Below are 20,885 nucleotides of genomic sequence, written 5' to 3' on the forward strand. Positions count from 1 at the left end.
TATAACAAAATTTGAAAAACAGTACATATCTCAAAATATAAAGATACCTGAAGGAAAATGCACCATACACAAAAAAATTAGATTGATATACATTACCTTAGAATTTATTATTTCAATGATTTATACACTCATTTTAAAAAACCAAAAAACCCCCAAAAACCTGCTTTTCTTTTGCTCTAGTATATGGCATTATTATTATTATTAAACTACCATCTATCTTTGCCCCAAACAATCCAATATAAAAGGAGTTCTTGGAAATTTCCACTCGGTTTGTCTAATAAAAGGGAGCAGAATGTGACCGCTTCTGTATCTTCATTAAAATTAAACCTTTCAGACATCTAAGTAGAACAGTTTTCAGAGCAAATGACAAAAGCAGAGGTTGGGAAAATGTGGCCTGTCAACTCCCATCAGCCCCAACAACATGGCCAATGGTCATGGTTGTAGGAGATGGAGTCCAACAACAGGTTGGAGGGTCACAGGTTTCTCATCCCTGTGGTAAAATAATATATTTTTTATTATCACCAGAAAGCCTTAGAGACATACATTGGTTTTAGCTCAGGGGTCAGCAAGGTTTACCTCGCCTGCAGCGGAGATCCTTCTGTGGGCCAGATAGCACGCTCGCCTGCGATTTTCAGCGTCTCTGCATGCGCGAAAGCAATTTTCGGTGCTGCGGAAGCAAGTTGGCGCACTGTGCCAGTTTAGCACAGCACACGGGGGCTTGCCAAGCAGGCAGCTCAGCTCAGGGGCTGGTTAAACGACCCCTGTGGGCTGCTTGTGGCTCATGGGCCTTTGGTTGCCGATCCCTGTTTTAGCTGCTATTCCATCTTATTAAAATACTTTTCATATACAGTGGTACCTCAGGTTAAGAACTTAATTCGTTCTGGAGGTCCATTTTTAACCTGAAACTGTTCTTAACCTGAGACACCACTTTAGCTAATGGGGCCTCCCGCTGCCGCCGTGCCATTTCTGTTCTCATCCTGAAGCAAAGTTTTTAACCTGAGGTAATATCTCTGGGTTAGCGGAGTCTGTAACCTGAAGCGTCTGTAGCCTGAAGCGTCTATAACCTGAGGTACCACTGTACTATAGCTACTACATCAGTTTATTCACATTTTTATCCCATTTCCCCTCATCTTATTTATAGTTGGTTGGGACTATTTCCCTTTGTTCGTATTGTTCACTAGAAAGCCTAGTGCCAAAAGTCTTGCATTAGTGGACAGTTTCCAAAATGGGTGAAAATGTTCTGCTCCTGACATCTCCAGATACCACCTTGTGTCATTTCTTTCACTTCCAGTTGTCATGCCCAGTGCTGTGGAGACAAATGTCAGCCTGAAAGACTGCATCTCATTGGTGCTATCAGGAGTTTTGAAAGCCCCAGACTTCTAGAAGCTGCACCTGGAAGTTTTCTTGGCAGAGAGGAGGGTTGTCAAATGTTTCGCAGTGTTCCGTTCTCCCATGATGCAGATCAGCGTCAATAAACAGAGCTTGGCCTCCTCCACCACCTGGGGGAAAATGAACAGAGATTTGTTGTGGGCTGTTGCTGGCTATGAAAAGCAAACTGAAATGTTGTCCTCTGTTGTATGATCAGTAGCAGATTTCATTGCTGTGAACTTAAATCTGAAACACTCTGATTGGAGGACAGCAGCATATGCAGGGGCACAGAAAAGAAATGTGTGTACAGTATATCGGCCCCAAATTTGGTACTTTGCAAAACTAGTTCCTTTTCATTATAGTTACTCTGTCAGCAAACCACCTGCTGAAACGTAGTAACAACCATTCAAATGGCTTCATCTAAATAATTGAACTGGTGAAAGACAGCAAAGGGATTAATCTTGCATTTCCAGAGACTAAACCTGACCTAAATTTCAACACGGTTTGCAAGGAGCTCCAAAATAAGCTTTTAAACTGGAAAGGCATATGCCTTTCTTACGTCAAAGTACTTGGGAATATTTTCTGTGCTAATGTGATCATGTAGCCTCCTAGTGGCTGTCATCAGTAGCCATAGTTTTCTCAAGCTGCATGTGCTGCTAGGTTGCTCACATATAGCACAGCACCCCTGCATTATATATGAGCACAAAGGTCTCTCAGTTTAGATTAATGCCTTATTCTGCATGCAGTGGCGTAGCGTGGGTTGTCAGCACCCGGGGCAAGGCAAGTCATTTGCGCCCCCTAACCCATGGATTTGTGCCCCCTAACCCGTGGATTTGCGCCCCCTAACCCTAGCCCCCAGATGTTGCGCCTGGTGCGGCTGGCCCCCCCTGCACCCCCCATGCTACGCCACTGTCTGCATGCAAACAGTGTAGTCCATAGGTGTATATTGCTGCATGCTGCATGCAAGCAGTCAAGCCTCATTGTACCATCACTGGTAGGCTGTCAAGTTGATATTATTTGTGCCACCTTACATAGAGCTGTACCTCATATCAGTGCAAGGCTTCTCATCACTCAGTTCCTCTATGAAATGTTTTGGTTTATCCTTTACCCCTAACAGCAGGGAAGCGGGATCTGTTGCTAAACTGCAACTCCCATCAGACCCAACCAGCATGGTCAATGTTTAGGTGTTTGTGCAGGACAGGTCACATGGCACATTCAGTTCTACCCCAACAACACCATGCCACTGCTGCCTCCCTTCCCTGCCAGCAACTGCTGCTTGAGGCAGCTTCCCCGCTCTAACGATAGGGCCAGTCCTGGGTGCCAGAAATGTCTGCAGCACTATGGTCTCTGTGACAGCTATAGTATCATAGTAGAAGCATAACTACCTATGATGATCTCTTTCTGAGTTCCAGACATGAACATGGAGGCTGTTTTGGAAGGCAGCTTGAAGTGTCGAATTGCCAGGAATGGAGAGAGGCGGTATTTAATCATGTCCAGCACTGGCACAGTGAGGTGGTTTGAGCTGGTTGTTGAGTGACCCTCGGAAGAGAAGGGAGATGGAGAGCGTGGGCGTGGGGATCGAGGCAGAGCTTTAGCTTGTTCCGGCTTCTTGATGAACACCCACTCATATCGCTCCATTTCTGGGTGAACCTTTCAAAGCAAAATGACATAAATCAAGTATATTTTTCCATTGCGGTTGCTCTGCTAGGGCAGCACATGAACAGGAGGGCACATAGGAAAGTTGCCTGAGCCCATCTGACTGGCAACAGCTCCTCAGGGTTTCAGGCAGGGGTCTCTCCTAGCCCTGGAGGTGCCAAAGATTGAACTTGGCACTATTTGCATGCTAAGCAGATGTGCTGCTCTGAGCTGTGGCCCTTCCCCTAGGACAGAGCTTTCCAAACTTTTCATGTTGGTGACACACTTTTTTGACATGTATCATTTCATGATACAGTAATTTAGTTTTACTAGCAAACTGGAGGTCAAACTAACCCCTTTCCAGCCCTGGGAGGTGCGCAGGGAGTTTCATGTGCCACACCTACACACTAAAATGTGTCACGACACAGAGTTTGGAAAGCTCTGCCCTAGGGCATGACTCCTTGAGGGAACTGGTTCAACTGAGCTCCTGGTAACCTCAGTATGAACATAGTGCACATAGAATTTAAGGCTTGGAGGGAAACTTCAAGATAATATAGACTAGAGTTTTCCAAACTTGGGTCTCCAGCTGATTTTGGACTACAGTCCCAGTCAGCTTTGACCACTGGTCCTGCTAGCTAGGGAAGATAGGAGTTGTAGTCCAAAAACAGCTGATGAAGCAAGTTTGGGAAACCCTGACGTAGACCAGCCCCCTGATTAGCGCAAGTGGAATGTTGCAATTTCAGGTTGTCATGAGCCCTGAGGAGACTTCTTGGCAGGGCTGGTTGGAGGAGGGTTGAGATATGATGGTTGAGCTGGGTCCTGGGAAGGGGCCAAGTGGTCTAGGAGGTGCCAAGCAGGACCTGGTGGGGACAGGACTGAGTCATTATTTTGGATACATTCCTACCCTGAAAGTGGCAGATATCTGAACTGAAGAGGGGGAGCTGCCTGACTCAGTCCCCAAACCCACCTCCAGCTAATGACAATTCCCCCAAAACCAGGGAAGTGCCTGAATTTTGGTCAGGCAGTGAATCAGACTCCATCTCCAAGTACACACCAACATGCACGCTGCTGTGAGCAGACACAGCCTGCTCACAGGAGTGCCTACTTGCTTGCCCAGTTGTGTTACTTGCATCCACACATATGGCTGTGCCTGCCCTATTCTTCAAACAGAAAGCCAAGGAGGCATGACAGGGGTTGAGACCAGGTGCCTAGCCATGAACATAGAACTCTGCTTATGAACTGTGTAACCTACACCCTGATTTATGTTTAGGCCATGCAGTGAACTGTGGAATGAAGTCTTTGGTAGCAATGAAGCCCAGAGTCCATGTACTGTGTCGGAGAAGGGAAGCCAGGACATAGATAGCCATCAAGCCTCTGCTTAAATACTGCCAATGAAGGAGGGTATGTCACAGATATTAAGCAGCGGTTGTAGTTGGCTGCAACACCCAGACTCCTAGTAGTGAATTAGTTGGTTTACTACTTGGTGAAGCTGCTCTGGCAACTTCTGTACATGCAGGAAGCTCACTGTGCTCACATGCCACGCTGCACTTTCAGAACAAGGTGGCGCAGAAGAGGAAATTGCAACTCTTCTACAGCCGGCTGGCCGCCTTACCTAGTAGGGGTGTTGAGACTCACAGCTACATTTTGGGATAGGCAGAGTGGGCTTCAGCTTAAGCCTGAAAATGCATTTTGAGGCCCACATTTAATTTTAAAAATTGTAAAATCAACCCAATCTACATTGTGGGAGTAAATTTTAGACTCACTGTGAAAACAAAGCATTCTCCTGTGCCAAAGAAACTTGACGTCCCCCCACTTTTTTTCCTTTCGCTCCAGTCGGAGGACAGAAATGCTCCACACACCTATATGGAAGGAAGAGACAAGAAACAATAAAGTCTGTCATTTATCATTCCTAGAGGATCTCAGAAAGAGCTGGGGATCCAAATATATATATTGTATCACAGAAGATTGATAGGGCCACTCCCTTCGAATGCTTTAATTGGAGCAGCACAGCCATAATTGGATATGGCTATGTACCAAATAGAGTAGTGTCACAAAATGAGATACTATCACAGTCTTTCAGCCATTTTATGACAGTATAATAAGCAGATAAAACTGGAGCAAATATTAGGATAGGGACTTTGGATTGACAGAGAGCTTAAGGTTTGTAATTTGTGATCTCTCGCTGTTAATTAAACTAAATTTTAAAATGTGTCTTCCCTTCAATGACATGCAGATCTGGGGTGTCTAACAAATCAAAGAAACATGAATTACACGCTATAATTCAAGCCTTCTTTTAAAAAGTTTTAAGCTAAACAGCATGAAACCAGAACATTAAAAAGTTAAAAACTTTAAAGAGCACCATAAAAGACAGGACTTTTGTTAAAGTGTTAAAGTCCTGAAGGCTGAGCCTTCTTAGAGAAGATTGTAGAGGCAAAGCACCAACCACAACAGAAAAGGCTTCTCCTCACGCACCTCTGATCACCTAGACAGAGAGGAGGGCCTGAGCAGGTTGAGGTAGAAGCAAGTGTTCCCTCAGGTACCCAGCCATAAAGATAAGCACCACCCACAATGTGCCAATGTCACTTTAGTCTAGTTAAAGGAAAGCCAGGACCATTTCACCTGTTACATTTTGAAGTGTACACTTAAGATTGTGAGTGGAAAGCAATGCGTTATCCTTGGCTGCAGCTCCCTATCGAGTATGAAAACTTGGTGGAACAGAACTCAGTTGTGGTTCTTTTTCCTTTCTCAGGAGTGAAACAGATATGCAACTGGCGTGTAACTGACATCCAAAGTAGCACAGTTATGAATAAATGCACTCATTCATTTGTTACGACAAAATAGCTTTGCTTGCCCAATATTGCTGTCTTTAAGAGTGACCCAAGAAAAGTAATAGTACCTTCTATCAATTCTGAAAGAACAGTACTGTTTGGAAGCATCCCTTTCACCTGGGGGTAAGGGAACCTGTACTGGCCTGTGTCTCAAAACAGATGCTCTTTATAGCCTTCCTAACCATTCTGACCCAGATCTCAATTTGCCTCCACCATCCCCACTCTTCCCGATTTGGCAAGCATCAGAGTGAGTTACAGATATGAACAAACAAATGCTTGTGTTCACTATTCAGCGAGCATCCTTCAGCGGAGAATTTTGGAACTTGTTGCTAGTCCAGGCAGAGTATACAGAGTACAGTCATACCTCGGGTTAAATATGCTTCGAGTTGAGCGTGTTCGAGTTGTGCTCCTCGGCAACCTGGAAGTAACGGTGCACGTTACTTCTGGGTTTCATCGCTTGCGCGTGCACAGACACTCAAAATGATGTCAGCGCATGCGCAGAAGCGGCAAAAAGCGACACGTGTGTGTGCAGACGTGCCGTCGCTAGTTACGTTTACCTCTAGATGCAAACGGGGCTCCGGAACGGATCCCGTTCGTATCTAGAGGTACCACTGTACTCTGCCGATGGTTTCTGACATTTCTGTTATTTGCGTTTTCAGCCTAGACCCATAGAAGAAAGGCCCGACCCGCAGGTCTCTTGGATGCTCAGAAGAGACTTACTTCTCCCAGTGTGGTTTTTAAGAGCAGTACCGTTGGTTCGTAGCCTTCACAGCAGGAATAAAACCTGTAAGAAACAAAGAAGGAAGAAGGGTGAGCTAATGTCAGGAAAGCAATCCCATTATAGCACTGAGGTGGAAGTCGAATGGACTGTGACCTGTCAGCACAGTACATTCTACTTTAGTGCATTACTAGGAAGCCTGGGGCAATGAAAGCATCAAGGTGCAAGCAAAACTGGCTTCCTCCATATTCATCCAGATCTACTGCATGCTTTCCACATTAAGAACAAGAGTCCTGCTGGATCAGGCCAAAGGCTCATGTAATCTTGGGCTGGACCCCATGATGCTTTGCATCCTCCTGCCTGGGTTTGGGGGAGGATTTTCTGGATTAAGTCCATTGCTGGTGAAAGAAGAAGTAACGCAGGGAGGAGATGGGATGGCTCTGAGTTGCAGCACTGATACTGCAAGGTCTCTGCAGAAGTTGGACATAACTTCATCCCTTTGGTGTTTTCATGCATCACTGAGAAATCTGTCTGTGCATCTCTTTCGATAGCTTTGGACATTACTAGTTTAAATACCTGGAGGAATAGCAGTACGTAGTGACAGTCATCAATCTCCTTGTGCTTACCACTGCCGTGATAAACAGGCAGACTTTGCAAACTCATAAAGGAGAGGTGGCAAAAACACTCCTTCGTTCATTTTCAGTATTGTTTAGGGATATGTAATAACAGGCAAGGCTGGCATGCTATGTGGAGTTTGAAGCCAGAATTTTTGCTCAGTGGTGCAAGTAATTGCTCAGATAAAATTTTAAGCACAACATAATCTCAGGGGTACATGCAGGATCTTGACGTACAATTCCTAGGTCTGAAATCAGGCAGCTTAATTGTGATTGTGAAAGTATATTTCTTTGGATGTGAGTGTGTCTTAACTATTATTTGCCCCAGGACTGTGACACTGATCAGATCCTACTATATATCTTCTGAGAGGGCAGGGGGCGCTTTCACACTTCTACCAAGCAGACCATCAGGGCTGTTTTCTAACAAGATTTGATGTTGTTACATGTGTCCCAGTGTACCTGGCTAGACTTCAATATTTACGTTCTTTTATTTGGAAATGTCAATAGAAAATAGCTCAAGGCCCATCTCTTTGTAATAACAGAATGGCCAGGTGCTAGTATGAGATGCATGGCCTGCAAAGCGAGTCCTGGGAACTTTCCAAGGTAATCATCACAAATTCATGGTTGACCCTTCTGACATTAGCAGGCTGCATCCCTATAGCCACTTTTGTGTGCACATTTTCAAAACAGCGGGGGGACGGGGGGGAGGGAGGACACAACACTGGCATCCAAATGATCCATGGAGCAAATTTAAGCAGTCTTTCCCCTCACTTATTTGTGTGTTGCATTGAAATCTTAACATGATATTGTACAGTTTTTTTGCCCTTTGCTTTTAGTCAGTCCTGTTTCCAGAAGGCTTCTCTCCAAGCAACATAAATGTTATAGGAACACTCCCTTTCCATCTGCCTGCAGCAGAGGAAGAGAAGGGAAGCAGGGCCACTCCAGAGAGATCAGCTCCATTTTGCTCCATCTCTTCCTCAGCTGTTTCCATCCCAACTGGTCCTTATACAAACTTTAAAAACCACTCCTGGAGTTTTCTTATTCCCTTTTTATCACATTGTGTCATGCTAGTCTGAGGGCACACACTATTATCGATCTCATGTCAGCTACCCTGGGAGCCCTTTTGGCTGAAGAAATGTTTTAAACAAATATTATCCCTATGGCTATTCCTGTGCAAAAAAAAAAAAAAATCATTGGGGCACATTCTCAAATTAATTCTTAAGCCTAGATAAATGCCCTGAATAATAAGCAATAGTCCAGTTCTCACAGTAGCCAACTAGTTGCTTCTGGGAAGCTCACAAGCAAAAGCTGAGTGCAACAGTAGTCTCCACACTTGTGATTCCCAGAAACTGGCATTCAGAGGCATACTGCCTCCAACAGATAACTACTTCTTGTTCTTTATTAAATTTGTGTGCCTCCTTTCCAGGGCCAGATTTAGGTTTGATGAGGCCCTAAGCTACTGAAGGAACGCAGGTGGTGCTGTGGGTTGAAGCACAGAGTCTAGGGCTTGCAGATCAGAAGGTCAGTGGTTTGAATCCCTGCAACGGGATGAGATCCCATTGCTCGGTCCCTGCTCCTGCCAACCTAGCAGTTTGAAAGCACGTCAGAGTACAAGTAGATGAATAGGTACCACTCCGGTGGGAAGGTAAACGGCGTTTCCGTGCACTGCTCTGGTTCGCCAGAAGTGGCTTAGTCATGCTGGCCACATGACATGGAAGCTGTACGATGGCTCCCTAGGCCAGTAAAGCGAGATGAGCGCCGCGTCACAACCCCAGAGTCATCCGCGACTGGACCTAACAGTCAGGGGTCCCTTTACCTTTTAAGCTACTGAAGTTAATGGGGCCCTTTATATGTCCAGCTGTCCTTTGTCAACAACAAATTGCCACTGTTTTTTGTGTTGAATATTTTAGGGAGCAGGCTAGCAGGCGGGGCCCATTACTTACACATCATAGCCTACACAACACAAAACACTGTTGCTGTATGTAGGTTTTATTTTATTTGTTTTTTATCTTATATTTTGGAAATGTACATCCAGGGTTTTTTTCTTTACATTTTTTGGGGGCCCCCAAGAGAGTGGGGCCCTAAGCTATAGCTTGTTTAGCTTATACGTAAATCTGGCACTGCTCCGTTTATCTGAAGGTCACAGGGTGGTTCACAACATAAAAATACAAAGTGAGAACACAAAATACATAATAAACCCAAACCCAAAAGCAATGCACCATTCAAAGGCAACGTAACACACTTCACAGGATATTACCTCATTTCCTGCACAACCTTGAATTATTCTCCAAGCCTCCCTGAATGAAGCCTCCCTGTTGTGGCTCGTAACCATTGATACCCATATCCATGATTTTTTTCTCATTTCCTTCTAAAGCCATCCATATTAGTGGTCATTCCACAGGTTAGCTATGCACTGTGCAAAGGACTGCCCTGAGTCTTCACTGGATAGTCCCAAGTTCTAGTATTATGGAAGAGGGAGAAAAATCTCTCTCCACTGGTTTAGCTATGTCCTATATATTTCCTTTTATGCTTCTTGAAACTTCCCACATTCAGCTTCACTGTATGGCCCCAGGTTCTAGTATTAGGAGAGATGAAAAAAAGTTTTTCTTCTCACCATGCATAATTTGATAAAACCTTATCATGTCTCCCATTACTTGCCTTATAACTAAACTAAAAAGCCCCAAATATTTTAACCTTTTTATCCTGTTGAGAATTCTGATGGTTTGAAACTCACTGTGCAGATGCCAACTTACCTCTGCAAGCTGTATCCATTTTCCAAAGTTGAGAATATGAGGACAGGTGAGAACAAAGAAAATCGTTCAGGGATCCAGGACCAGACAACACGCATTTCCTGAGCAGTAACAATGGTGGAAGAGAAATTGTGGGCATTCACAGTGAGGTGAAATGGTTGCCTGTACAGCAGAGGAAAGAAGGGAAAAATAATTAATCCTGTACTGTAAACAGCTCTATAGAGCCCAATCCTGAGGACAAAGATTTTTCTTCCAAAGATACTACTAACCAAACACACAGCCAGCTCTTCATATGTTATGTCCAATGGTAGTAGACATAACAGACTGTTGTGTCAGTTCCAAAGAATGAGATCCAAAATTAGTCAAGGCAATTACTTTTTCCTACTGTTGAAGAGAACGAATGCAACAATTGGCAATGTGGTATAGATTAATTCTAAAGCAGCTGATCCAGAAATATTACTTTACCAATGCCATGTGCCTTTGTGCTTCCTAAATCTCTTTGTCACTTGGGACAATCCTGGTCCTTTTTGTGCTTCTATACTAAGGCCACAATCACACCATACATTTGAAGCACTATCAGTCATGATTTCCCCCAAAGGATTATGGGAGCTGTAATTAGTTAAAGGTGCTGAGAGTTGTTGGGAGCGTCCTGTTCCTCTCCCAGAGCTACTATTTCCAGAGTAGTTTAACAATCAATCCCCAGGGAACTCTGCAAATTGTAATTCTAAGAAGGGAATAGGGGGCTGCTTTCAACTTTCAGCACCTTTAACAAACTACAGCTCCCAGAATTCTTTAGTCGCATGTCATGACTGTTTAAAGTGGGAACCATAGTGCTATCAGGAAAAAAATCTGTATGAGATTATCCTATGGAGATTGAATGTCTCTGGTCATCTGTAGCTGTACTGTAGAGTGCTCTGTAATTGACTTAGCCGCAGTGTTTGGTGGAGTGCTTCTCAAAAGAGAATGTGCAATATCTAAAGTAGGATGTAAAGGAGATCCTTCATAGAATCATAGAACTGTAGAGTTGGAAGGGACCATGAGGGTCCTCTAGTCCAACCCCCTGCAATGCAGGAATCTTTTGAACCCACAACCTTGAGATTAAGAGTCTCATGTTCTACTGACTGATCTAACTGGATGGTGCCTCATGGCCTTTTGTACCTGTGCTGCACTGCGGTCACTCCTTTCTCCACTAATGCCTTCCTGTTAGCCATTTGAAGGAGCCAGATTTCTTTGCGGGAGAAAAGCCGGATGCTGAACGCCTTTTCCAGAAGCTTGTCGGTGGTCATGTGCTCACGAATGTCCCGCATGAAACCCCACAAGCTCCCTTTGATATCCACCACCTCCAAGCCTTGCGAAGCCACGGACAGCTGGAACTGCTTGAGCAGGGCCAGCGCGATCCGGTAGAGGACTTTCTGCCCCTCCAGAAGGTACACGTCAAAAATGCGGATGACATAATCGAATGGGAGGCCATCGAAAAGCCAGACCAGCCAGTCAGAATACACCTCAAAGATGTTGTCCGATGAGCTCGCTATCAGGCGGTGGGCAGCTGGGCAGTGTTTGTTGGCCAGGTCCCCAAAGGTCATGCATGAAGCCTCGTGGGTGAGGAAGGAGTGGTCAATGTAGGAGGTGTGGGGAGCATTGCAGTAGAGGAGCCGGCAAGTGTCCTCAAAGCACTGGGCCTCGCCTTGGCTATAATGGAGCATCAGGGCAGTCACAGCGGGAAGCAGGGGGCAGTAGGTGATGTCAGGGTACAAGCTGGAAATGCAGATGAGTATCCTTTTCACTGCAATTACCCCTTCTTCAGAGAGGCAGTATTTGGGCATGATGCTTCCTTCCAGGAATTCAGGTAACGGGTCGAAGCTCTCGTTCGGGGCTTCAAACAGCTTGCTGGCAACATCTCTGTAGACTTCGGCATCAGGGGTCATGAGCTGGCACGGTATGTGCTGGATTATATGCTGATAAGCCTGCGCCCTCAGAGTGTGACTTCCTGCCCAGCGCCCTTCCCTCCCCAGCTTTTTGAGCTCCTTCATAGACTTGCCAAACAGGTACTCCTGACTGTCCTGCTGCTCGTTCAGCTTGGGCATCTTGTTCTGGTCCACAAATTCGCTACAGCATAAGCAGGAGGCTGCGTCCATGTCCATCGCAACCACCGAAGGGATTTGCAAGGAGGCCTTAGATAGATCGGTGGTCTCTGTGGAGCAAAAGCACCATGGTTCAGCACGACTCACATCTCACCATTGGGCAAATTGCTTAAACTGTTCCTGACAACCGTGGGTGAAAAGCACTGGGATTTTATTCAGTCTCTTGGGAATTGCAACCACAGACAATTCCCACTTAAAATTTAAACACAAGCACCGGTCATAGTTATCACTTGTCACCTCATAGGCTTTCATTTACTAGGTACAGTATTTGGGGATGCTTCCATCTCTCATGTAAATCAAAGCTATCTGCTCATCATTAGTTATAAAGGTAGAACAACAAAACATTTAAATGCGAGTAAGCATTGAACATAGGGACGCGGGTGGCACTGTGGGTAAAACCTCAGTGCCTAGGACTTGCCGATCGCATGGTCAGCGGTTCCAATCCCCGCGGCGGGGTGAGCTCCCGTCTTTCGGTCCCAGCTCCTGCCCACCTAGCAGTTCGAAAGCACCCCTAAGTGCAAGTAGATAAATAGGTACCGCGTTATAGCGGGAAGGTAAACGGCATTTCTGTGTGCTGCTCTGGTGCTGGCTCGCCAGAGCAGCTTCGTCACACTGGCCACGTGACCCAGAAGTGTCTCCGGACAGCGCTGGCCCCCGGCCTCTTAAGTGAGATGGGCGCACAACCCTAGAGTCGGACACGACTGGCCCGTACGGGCAGGGGTACCTTTACCTTTACCTTTTAAGCATAGAACATAGGGACGCGGGTGGCACTGTGGGTTAAACCACAGAGCCTAGGACTTGCCGATCAGAAGGTCAGCGGTTCGAATCCCCATGACGGGGTGAGCTCCCGTTGCTCGGTCCCTGCTCCTGCCAACCTAGCAGTTCGAAAGCACATCAAAGTGCAAGTAGATAAATAGGTACCACTCCGGTGGGAAGGTAAACGGCGTTTCCGTGTGCTGCTCTGGTTCGCCAGAAGCAGCTTAGTCATGCTGGCCACATGACCCAGAAGCTGTATGCTGAAAGATATATCCAAATTTGTCTGGCAGGGCAAAAAGCCCAGAATAAACTTTAAGATACAGAGAAAACATTATGAAAATGATTTATAGGTGGTACATGACTCCAGTCAAGCTTGCGAAGATTTATCATCTGCCCAATAACAAATGTTGGAAATGTAAAGAGACTGAAGGTACCTTCTTTCACCTTTGGTGGACCTGCCCAAAGATTAAGGCCTTCTGGGAAATGATTTATAATGAGATTAAGAAAGTACTTAGATGCACCTTTCATAAAAAACCAGAGGCCTTTCTCTTGGGTATGGTCGGCCAATTGGTGTCGAGGAAGGACAAGAATTTTTTTTTGTATGCTACTACGGCAGCAAGGATTCTTCTAGCAAAGTATTGGAAGACACAAGAGCTACCCACGCTGGAGGAGTGGCAGGCGAAAGTGATTGACTTTATGGGACTGGCAGAAATGACCTGCAGAATCCGCGACCAAGAGAAAGAGACTGTGGAGGAAGATTGGAAGAAGTTTAAAATATATCTTAAGAACTGCTATAAAATTGAAGAGTGCTAAAATGTTAAGGGAAAGGAAGAGGTATAATTGCAGCGGAAAAATCTCTTTTTATGATTTAGGGTGAAATTGAAAAGGAGAACAAATTTAAAATTAAATTGATTAAAAGGGTTGCTGAATAATTGTAAAATAAGGATGCAAAAAGGGGAAGGTATGGGGAAGTCTGAGAAAAGAGGCTTATGAAAATGAGGTTATGAAAATATGATTGTATGTGTTTGTTTGTTTGTTGTTGTTGTTTTGTTTTTTAAAGATGGAAAAATTTAATAAAAAAAATTATATATATAAAAAAGAAGCTGTATGCTGGCCCCCTCGGCCAATAAAGTGAGATGAGCACCGCAACCCCAGAGTTGGTCACGACTGGACCTAATGGTCAGGGGTCCCTTTACCTTTACCTTTAAGCATAGAACAAGGGTGGTGGACCTCAGGTCTGGCAGGTTGAATGTGGACCTTGGGACTCTCTCAAAGCCATACCCACCATTAGCCTTGCTTCTCACCCTCCTTGCGTGTTTTTGCCAGGCTGGAATGTGTCTTTTAACTCCTTGGGTGGAGCAGAGATAAAGGGTGTGAGAGCGTGTGTGGAAACTAGCCTACTGTCCAAGGGTAAAACTTCAATTCATTGCCCCACCCATGTTTGCCTCTGGCCTTGCTCAGCAATGGCATGCGGCCCCCAGAAGGGAATGTGGCCCTTGGGCTGAAAAGGGGTTTCCAATCCCTGGCACAGAGAATGTAGATCCATATACACATTATGCAACATATAAACAAGGCTTGTTGGTTAGGAAATAAAAATCATTAGGCATTGGTAGAATGAATAAATGGTATTCTAAAACTGATTTATAAACTGTTAAGTTGTGGGTGAACATATCAGACAACACAGCGATTCTTCAAACAGCTCTTGTTTATTCACAGGTCAAGACAGAACTGAACTGAAGGGTTCAGTCAGCCTGCTTATATAGAGCTCCAGTACCACATTACTGTAACAACTTTCTAAAACTATCCAATCACTGAATGTCACTTTCTATCCTTCATTTGCATAACTATCTACAGTATTCCCCTGCTGGCCCAGGGTGAGAACTTCAGTACATAACATAAACCACACTTTATCTTAAAGTGGTACGAAAAGGCAAAAGGAACCATTTGCATAGCAACAGGATTTTCAAAGTGCATTTTCCCAGACTGTATTTGGAGCCTAAAATCACCCAAGCATATATTCTCTGAGGGAGTAAGGAGTTCAGGAACCTAGGAAGTATGCCATAGGCTTCCTTCAGAAAGCTTCAACTCCATTTACATCTGAAATCAGAATCTTCTAATGTGAAATTGTTGGCATGGACAAAAGGGTATCCATTTGCTTGATGATATGGGCCGTTCAATGTTCCAGAGGCAGGCTTGTGAAAAGCCAATCAAGGCACGAATAATATCATGCAATCTGAGCCAGGCAACTGCATCTACTTCAAGTAACAAGGTAGATTATCATTTAAATGAGAGAGAGGTGGGGACAGGCAGGCAGGCAGGCAATTAATAACCACTTCCTGGGAAGGCCTCCTCAGGAGAAAAGAGATGCCATGCCTGCAGCTGCAGATGACAGCCATAAAAATAAACAGATGGATTACTTTGCTGATTCTCCCCATGATGGAGTTTAGGGCTTTCTAAAGTAGAAGACAGAACGTAAAACTGGTGAAACGTTAGAAATCATGGTGAATATAGGTCACATTAATCACAGTGTGTTTAATACTTAATTGATCCTACTTCCTGATCTGCTAAAACATAAGTAATAAAATAAAATTTAGGTTGGAATGCCCCATGCAATGTATTGTTAAATAATGTATACAGCTTTCTGTGTCTGTTAGCTATCAGGGTTGTCAAACTTTTTGTTTGCCTGGGTATCTTGCTGTAAATATCTGGATTGTGAAACATTGCAGTTAGAGCAAGGAGGCTACTTTTATAGTGTTACAGTATTTATGTGATGTGTATGAATGCAATGATGTAAGAACATAAGAGCCCTGCCAGTTCAGGCCAATGGCCCATCTAGTCCAGCATCCTGTTTTTACAGTGGCCAACCAGATGCCTGTGGGAAGCTAAACACAAGACCTAAATGCAGCAGCACTCTCCCCTCCTATGGTTTCAAGTAACTAGTATTCAGAAGCATACAATGAAAGCATATCCTAGTCATTGTGGCTAGTAGCTTTATGTTCCATCAATTTATCTAATCCTCTTTTTATTTCCATCTAAGTTGACCATCTACATCCCAACACTGCTTCCCATGGGCATTTATTCCATAATTTAACTATGTGCTTCTAGATTCAGGTACGTAGCCATGTTGATCTGATGCAGTTAAAATAAATAAAAAATAATAAAAATGTACAGTAGCACCTTAGAGACCAACTAAGTTTGTTCTGGGTATAAGCTTTCGTGTGCATGCACACTTCTTCAGGTACCTTAGAGACCAACTAAGTTTGTGCTGGGTACAGTGGTACCTCGGGTTAAGAACTTAATTCGTTCTGGAGGTCCATTCTCAATCTGAAACTGTTCTTAACCTGAGGTACCACTTTAGCTAATGGGGCCTCCCGCTGCCGCCGTGCCACCGCCGTGCGATTCCTGTTCTCATCCTGAAGCAAAGTTCTTAACCAGAGGTACTGTTTCTAGGTTAGCAGAGTCTGTAACCTGAAGCGTATGTAACCTGAAGCGTCTGTAACCCGAGGTACCACTGTATAAGCTTTTGTGTGCATGCACACTTCTTCAGATAACTATGTGCTGTGTAGCATATATTTGCATTTTGCTTTTCTACCCAAGAGCACAAGATTGTGTATGTTTTCCTCCCCTCCCCATTTTACATTTGCAACAGCCCTCTAAATTAGGCTAGGTTACATTAATCTATCTGGCAAAGCAGCAGTTCTTGTCAATAGATTGGGGGTTGGGATGCAGGGACCCTAATCCCTATGCAGTATACTGTTTACAGGAAATCCTGTTGACTTCTCTGACGACATGATAGAGTAAGAACTTGCAAGTTTTTACCAAAATCTGTTCCGAATAGCATGCCTCCAAGAATGGCTGCCCAGGTCCTAATGCTATTCATCCCTGTGTTAGGTTTAGAAGATACATTGGGAAGAGTAATTCCCAAAGCACCTTAGAGGCTGAATAGTTAAAGCTGAAATATACTGGGAGTGATATCACTGTGATTTTGCATGGTCTTGCAGGTGGGAGAGATAACAGTTCGGTGCACACTTGCTGTTGTAGGTTTGGAGTTGATAAGGTCCAGAACTGCTTTCCCAGAATCCTTCATAATGGCTGCAAGTTAAACTGTGCTAATGCTTAGCATTCAGTTAACACCTGTCGCCTAACAATTTATAGCATTGTTATATTATTAATTTGTACTGCAGAGATGCTACAGAAATAGAAATGCCAGAACAGAAACACGGGTGTCAGCTGCAATGGCTCATTGCTTGGGGAAAGAAGGGGGGGGAAGAGTAGCGAGTGACAATCAAATGCAAAAAAAAAAAAAAAAAAAAACCATCTGGAAGTTGTTGCTCTCCTCAGAGCTGAAGAGGGTGGTGTTAGTTTGGAGGCCCTGATTGCAGTTACAGAGTCTGTAGCTATGGTTTCCCCCAAATGATGGGTCTCAGGCACTTAACAAAATAATGTTAATGTATTTGATCCCTGGCTTTTTATTTCTGGCCTGGGGATGTAATATCTTTCAGGGTCTGGGAAAGTGACACACTCCAGTTCACTGGTGTCTGCAGGAATATTTTAGGTGCTGGGGGGTGTATACATGCATACAGAACTAACACCAAAGAACATGTCTACCATTTCTGATAGATCTGGTGAAAAATAGTCATCGAAGCTGGATAGGCCTGGCCTCTAAGAAACTTATGCACCATGTCTACGCCCATCTCGCTCTCTAAATGGCTAGCCTTTCTGTCTATGTCTGGTATCTACATAACGTCCTTCCACCCAGAACTGAAACTATTTCCCCTAGCTCCCTTCACCCCTGTACCTTTAATTAATTTTTCAGCTGCTACAACCAATTTCACAGTCCATCCTGCATTTCCCTTTAACAACAGCAGCAACAAACCAGAATAACAACAGCAGGGTTGTCATACAACACTCTTAACTTCGCTGTCCCTCCAGTAAAGTGGGTAAAGCAACACTGGGTGCAGGACTGATACAAACCATATCCTCTCAACCTCCCCACACCCAGCAATACAGTGTTACCTCGGGTTAAGAACTTAATTCGTTCTGGAGGTCGGTTCTTAACCTGAAACTGTTCTTAACCTGAGGTACCACTTTAGCTAATGGGGCCTCCCGCTGCCGCCATGTGATTTCTGTTCTCATCCTGAGGTAAAGTTCTTAACCTGAGGCACTATTTCTGGGTCTAACCTTCAGTCTAACCTGAAGCGTCTGTAACTTGAAGCATCTGTAACCTGAGGTACCACTGTATGGGGTATAATTATGATGGATTTCTCTGCATCGGGAAGGTTTTCTCTTTCATTCTTACAAGTTTCGGGGAAGGGGAGAATCATGTCTTAAATACGCATTTTATGCTGTGAACTGCCCTGAGGTCTTCAGATGAGGGTGGTATCAGGCGCGCCACCATGACAGTGGGTGCCTGAGGCATGCCGACATCATCACAGTGTGCCTGTGTAGTGTCGGCACGCCCTGCAGCATGAGCACAAGACATCAGCATGACCCGCAGCATGCTGACATCACTCATGCACATAGCAGGGATGTGCCAACATCACATGCACAGGCCCTGTGGTATGCTCACTCTGTGGAGTCGAACCTTGAGGGGAGGGGCTTCATTAAAAATATGTGGGTACCTGGGCACCCAGGGTTCCACATAAGTCAGCGCTTATGGGTGGTATACAAATTTAAAACAAACAAGCTGGAGTTAGAAAATTCATAAATGCAGTTACGCTATCACCCTGGATTTCTGAGCTTCATTCTGTGGGGCAGCAATGACATTTTCACCAGAGAAGACACATACAGACACACCTTAAAATGAACCAAGGTTCATTTTCTTTCCCTAATTGGCTAGATCTACTTTGCATTATAATGGGGCTGGCCCTGTTCTTATCACTTGGAAAGCGGGGAGCAGCTCAGAATATAGAAACCAAAGAACTGAGAGCAAGAAAGAAATGAAGAAAAAAGGCTTGCAGCTGTGGTGGGAATGATCTAGAGAGTGGGGGGGGGGGTCCTTACATATCGCTGGGATAAACCATATGGAAAGTCCTGGGAACAAAAGAGTTACATGGCAAAGGAAATCATATACAAAAGGCAAGGTAAACAAAACATGTTGGAGAAAATGGATCAAGAGATAAAAGAGACTACTGGAGAGGCTAAACTGTGCCAGGGAAGGTCATTATAGTTGTCTACAGACCCGAGGTGTGCCTAAAACTCCTGCATTAGATGAAAACCTCTGAAATTAAATGTGTGCTGTGGGCAAGTTCTTTAGCCCTGCCGTTGAAGTTGAGTCCCCCTGGGGGAAATACTGTGCAATTGCTAAAAAGAGTTAGTTAACGATGACCTAAGAGTAGTTGGAGGGAATGTTTTGCAATTGCTGAAAAATTGTGGCTTCATCAGTACTGAAATTTGTGATTAAGTGTTTTAGGAGGTGTTGTTGTCTTTTAACAGCACATGGATAAATAAATATATCTCAGATAACATTAAGTTCTGCAGCTTGTGATGTTCTGTAGTTAGGATTTGCTTTTTAAACTATGTTAGTAAAGCTAGCTTATACAACAGAAAGCTTCCTGCTTGTGCCATATCTACATGCCTTGCCTCTATCCGGAAATAAGGGCCTGGTTAGACTGAAGCTGTGTACACACTGTCGTTTCTTGGGAAATGCTGCAATTTGATTCATTTCCTCCAAACCAGCTTCAATCTGAATTAAGAAAAAGAACGACTAGCATTTTAAACTGATAATGCATACAGAAGCTGAATTGATGAAAGTCTTGCTTTCTTTAGTACAGTACATTGTAACCCTATTGTGCAAATAGAACATGCATAATAAGAAATGAAATGAAACAGAAACTGCCTGTAAATGCATGCTTCCCTCTGTCTAGCACATCTCAGGGAGCATGCCTGGAGCTTTAAAGCTGTATGTAGTTGCTGGGTTGCTGTATGTAGTTCAGGTGTGGAAAACCTGTGGCCACACAGTTTCTGTACTAGCCCTCGGAAGAGAACAGACATCGGGTCTACCCCAGCCAAATGCAAAACCCTGCAACACCTGGATCTAATGCTCTGTTACAACTAACTACTCGTTAAGAGCAAATAACACTTCCATCCAGGTGAACAGCTTGTTAGCTTGGGCTGCTCAAGCCACCTTCTGGTATATAGATACAAGTAAAATCTAGGCTGACTCTCTACTCCCCCCCCCCCCCGATGATCTGCAAGGTTGATTGGAGATGTCTTACCTTGTGTTGTCTCCAGGTTGCCTTCCTTTAGCTCACCCATCATGGTGTTTGCTGTTTTCCTTGCCCTTGCTTTGTCAAAAGGGACATCTGCTCTGGGGGCCCCAGTGGGGCTGGTATAACTCAGCCCAATCTGCAGCATCCCTTGTCCTTGCTCGAATGACCTGGTTGAAGCTTTGCTCCTGTGCCTCATTTATTGGGCCCGAGGCCTCCTGTGCAGCCAGCTCCTCCCTGAAGGAGATGCTTATTTGGTGTAAACACTAGTAAAACGTTCCCCCACCTACTCACTCATTCATGCCTGCCATATGCCTCTCTGTCAAGCAGGATGTAAATAGGCAAGATACTGATCAAAATATCATCAGGACCATTAAAAAGGCTCATTTATTTTTCCAAGGGTAAACTTTATTTCCCTGTGTGGTCCTTGCAATATCACAAGAAAACAAGTCCCATGTGTACCAAAAAAACAAACATACCAATATACAGAGGAGAGGGGAGGGGAAGTAGGGGTGTCTCTCGATTTCTGTCCTTGTTTAAACGTCCTTGAAAGGATGGAACATAAACAACAAAACTGGCTCTCCAACTGCTTCCTGCTGGTTCCTTTGTTTCTACTTGAAGATAGAAATAGAATCATGTGAACAGTGAATGCCAAGTGTTTTAACTGACGAAGCTGTGAGGTTCAGAGTGTATAAAAAGAAAGGGGAAAGCTGTTATAAATGTACCACAGGGGAGGCCTTTACATAGGCTGCATACACACTACACCTTTAAAGCACATTCAAAGCTCATGCCTTCTCTCAAAGAATTCTGGGCACCGTGATTTGTTAAGGGTTGCTGGGAATTGTAACTCTGTGAGAGGTAAACTAC

General features: G+C 44.5%; 1 protein-coding gene across 1 annotated transcript; it reads right to left on the reverse strand.

The window, feature by feature from the left end:
• Window positions 1-741: 741 nt before the first annotated feature.
• LOC309334447 (TBC1 domain family member 24-like) lies at window positions 742-20,217 on the reverse strand (the record flags this gene model as incomplete). The annotated part of the gene is made up of 7 exons (XM_081848691.1): window positions 742-1,499; window positions 2,754-3,018; window positions 4,767-4,862; window positions 6,552-6,615; window positions 9,917-10,075; window positions 11,072-12,104; window positions 20,028-20,217. The coding sequence occupies 7 exons, from the start codon at window positions 20,215-20,217 to the stop codon at window positions 1,354-1,356; spliced, it is 1,953 nt and encodes a 650-aa protein (XP_081704817.1). The 3' UTR covers window positions 742-1,353.
• Window positions 20,218-20,885: the final 668 nt, after the last annotated feature.

This window comes from Podarcis erhardii, assembly GCF_964252035.2.
Source record: "Podarcis erhardii genome assembly, chromosome: 2".
Taxonomy (NCBI): Eukaryota; Metazoa; Chordata; class Lepidosauria; order Squamata; family Lacertidae; genus Podarcis; species Podarcis erhardii.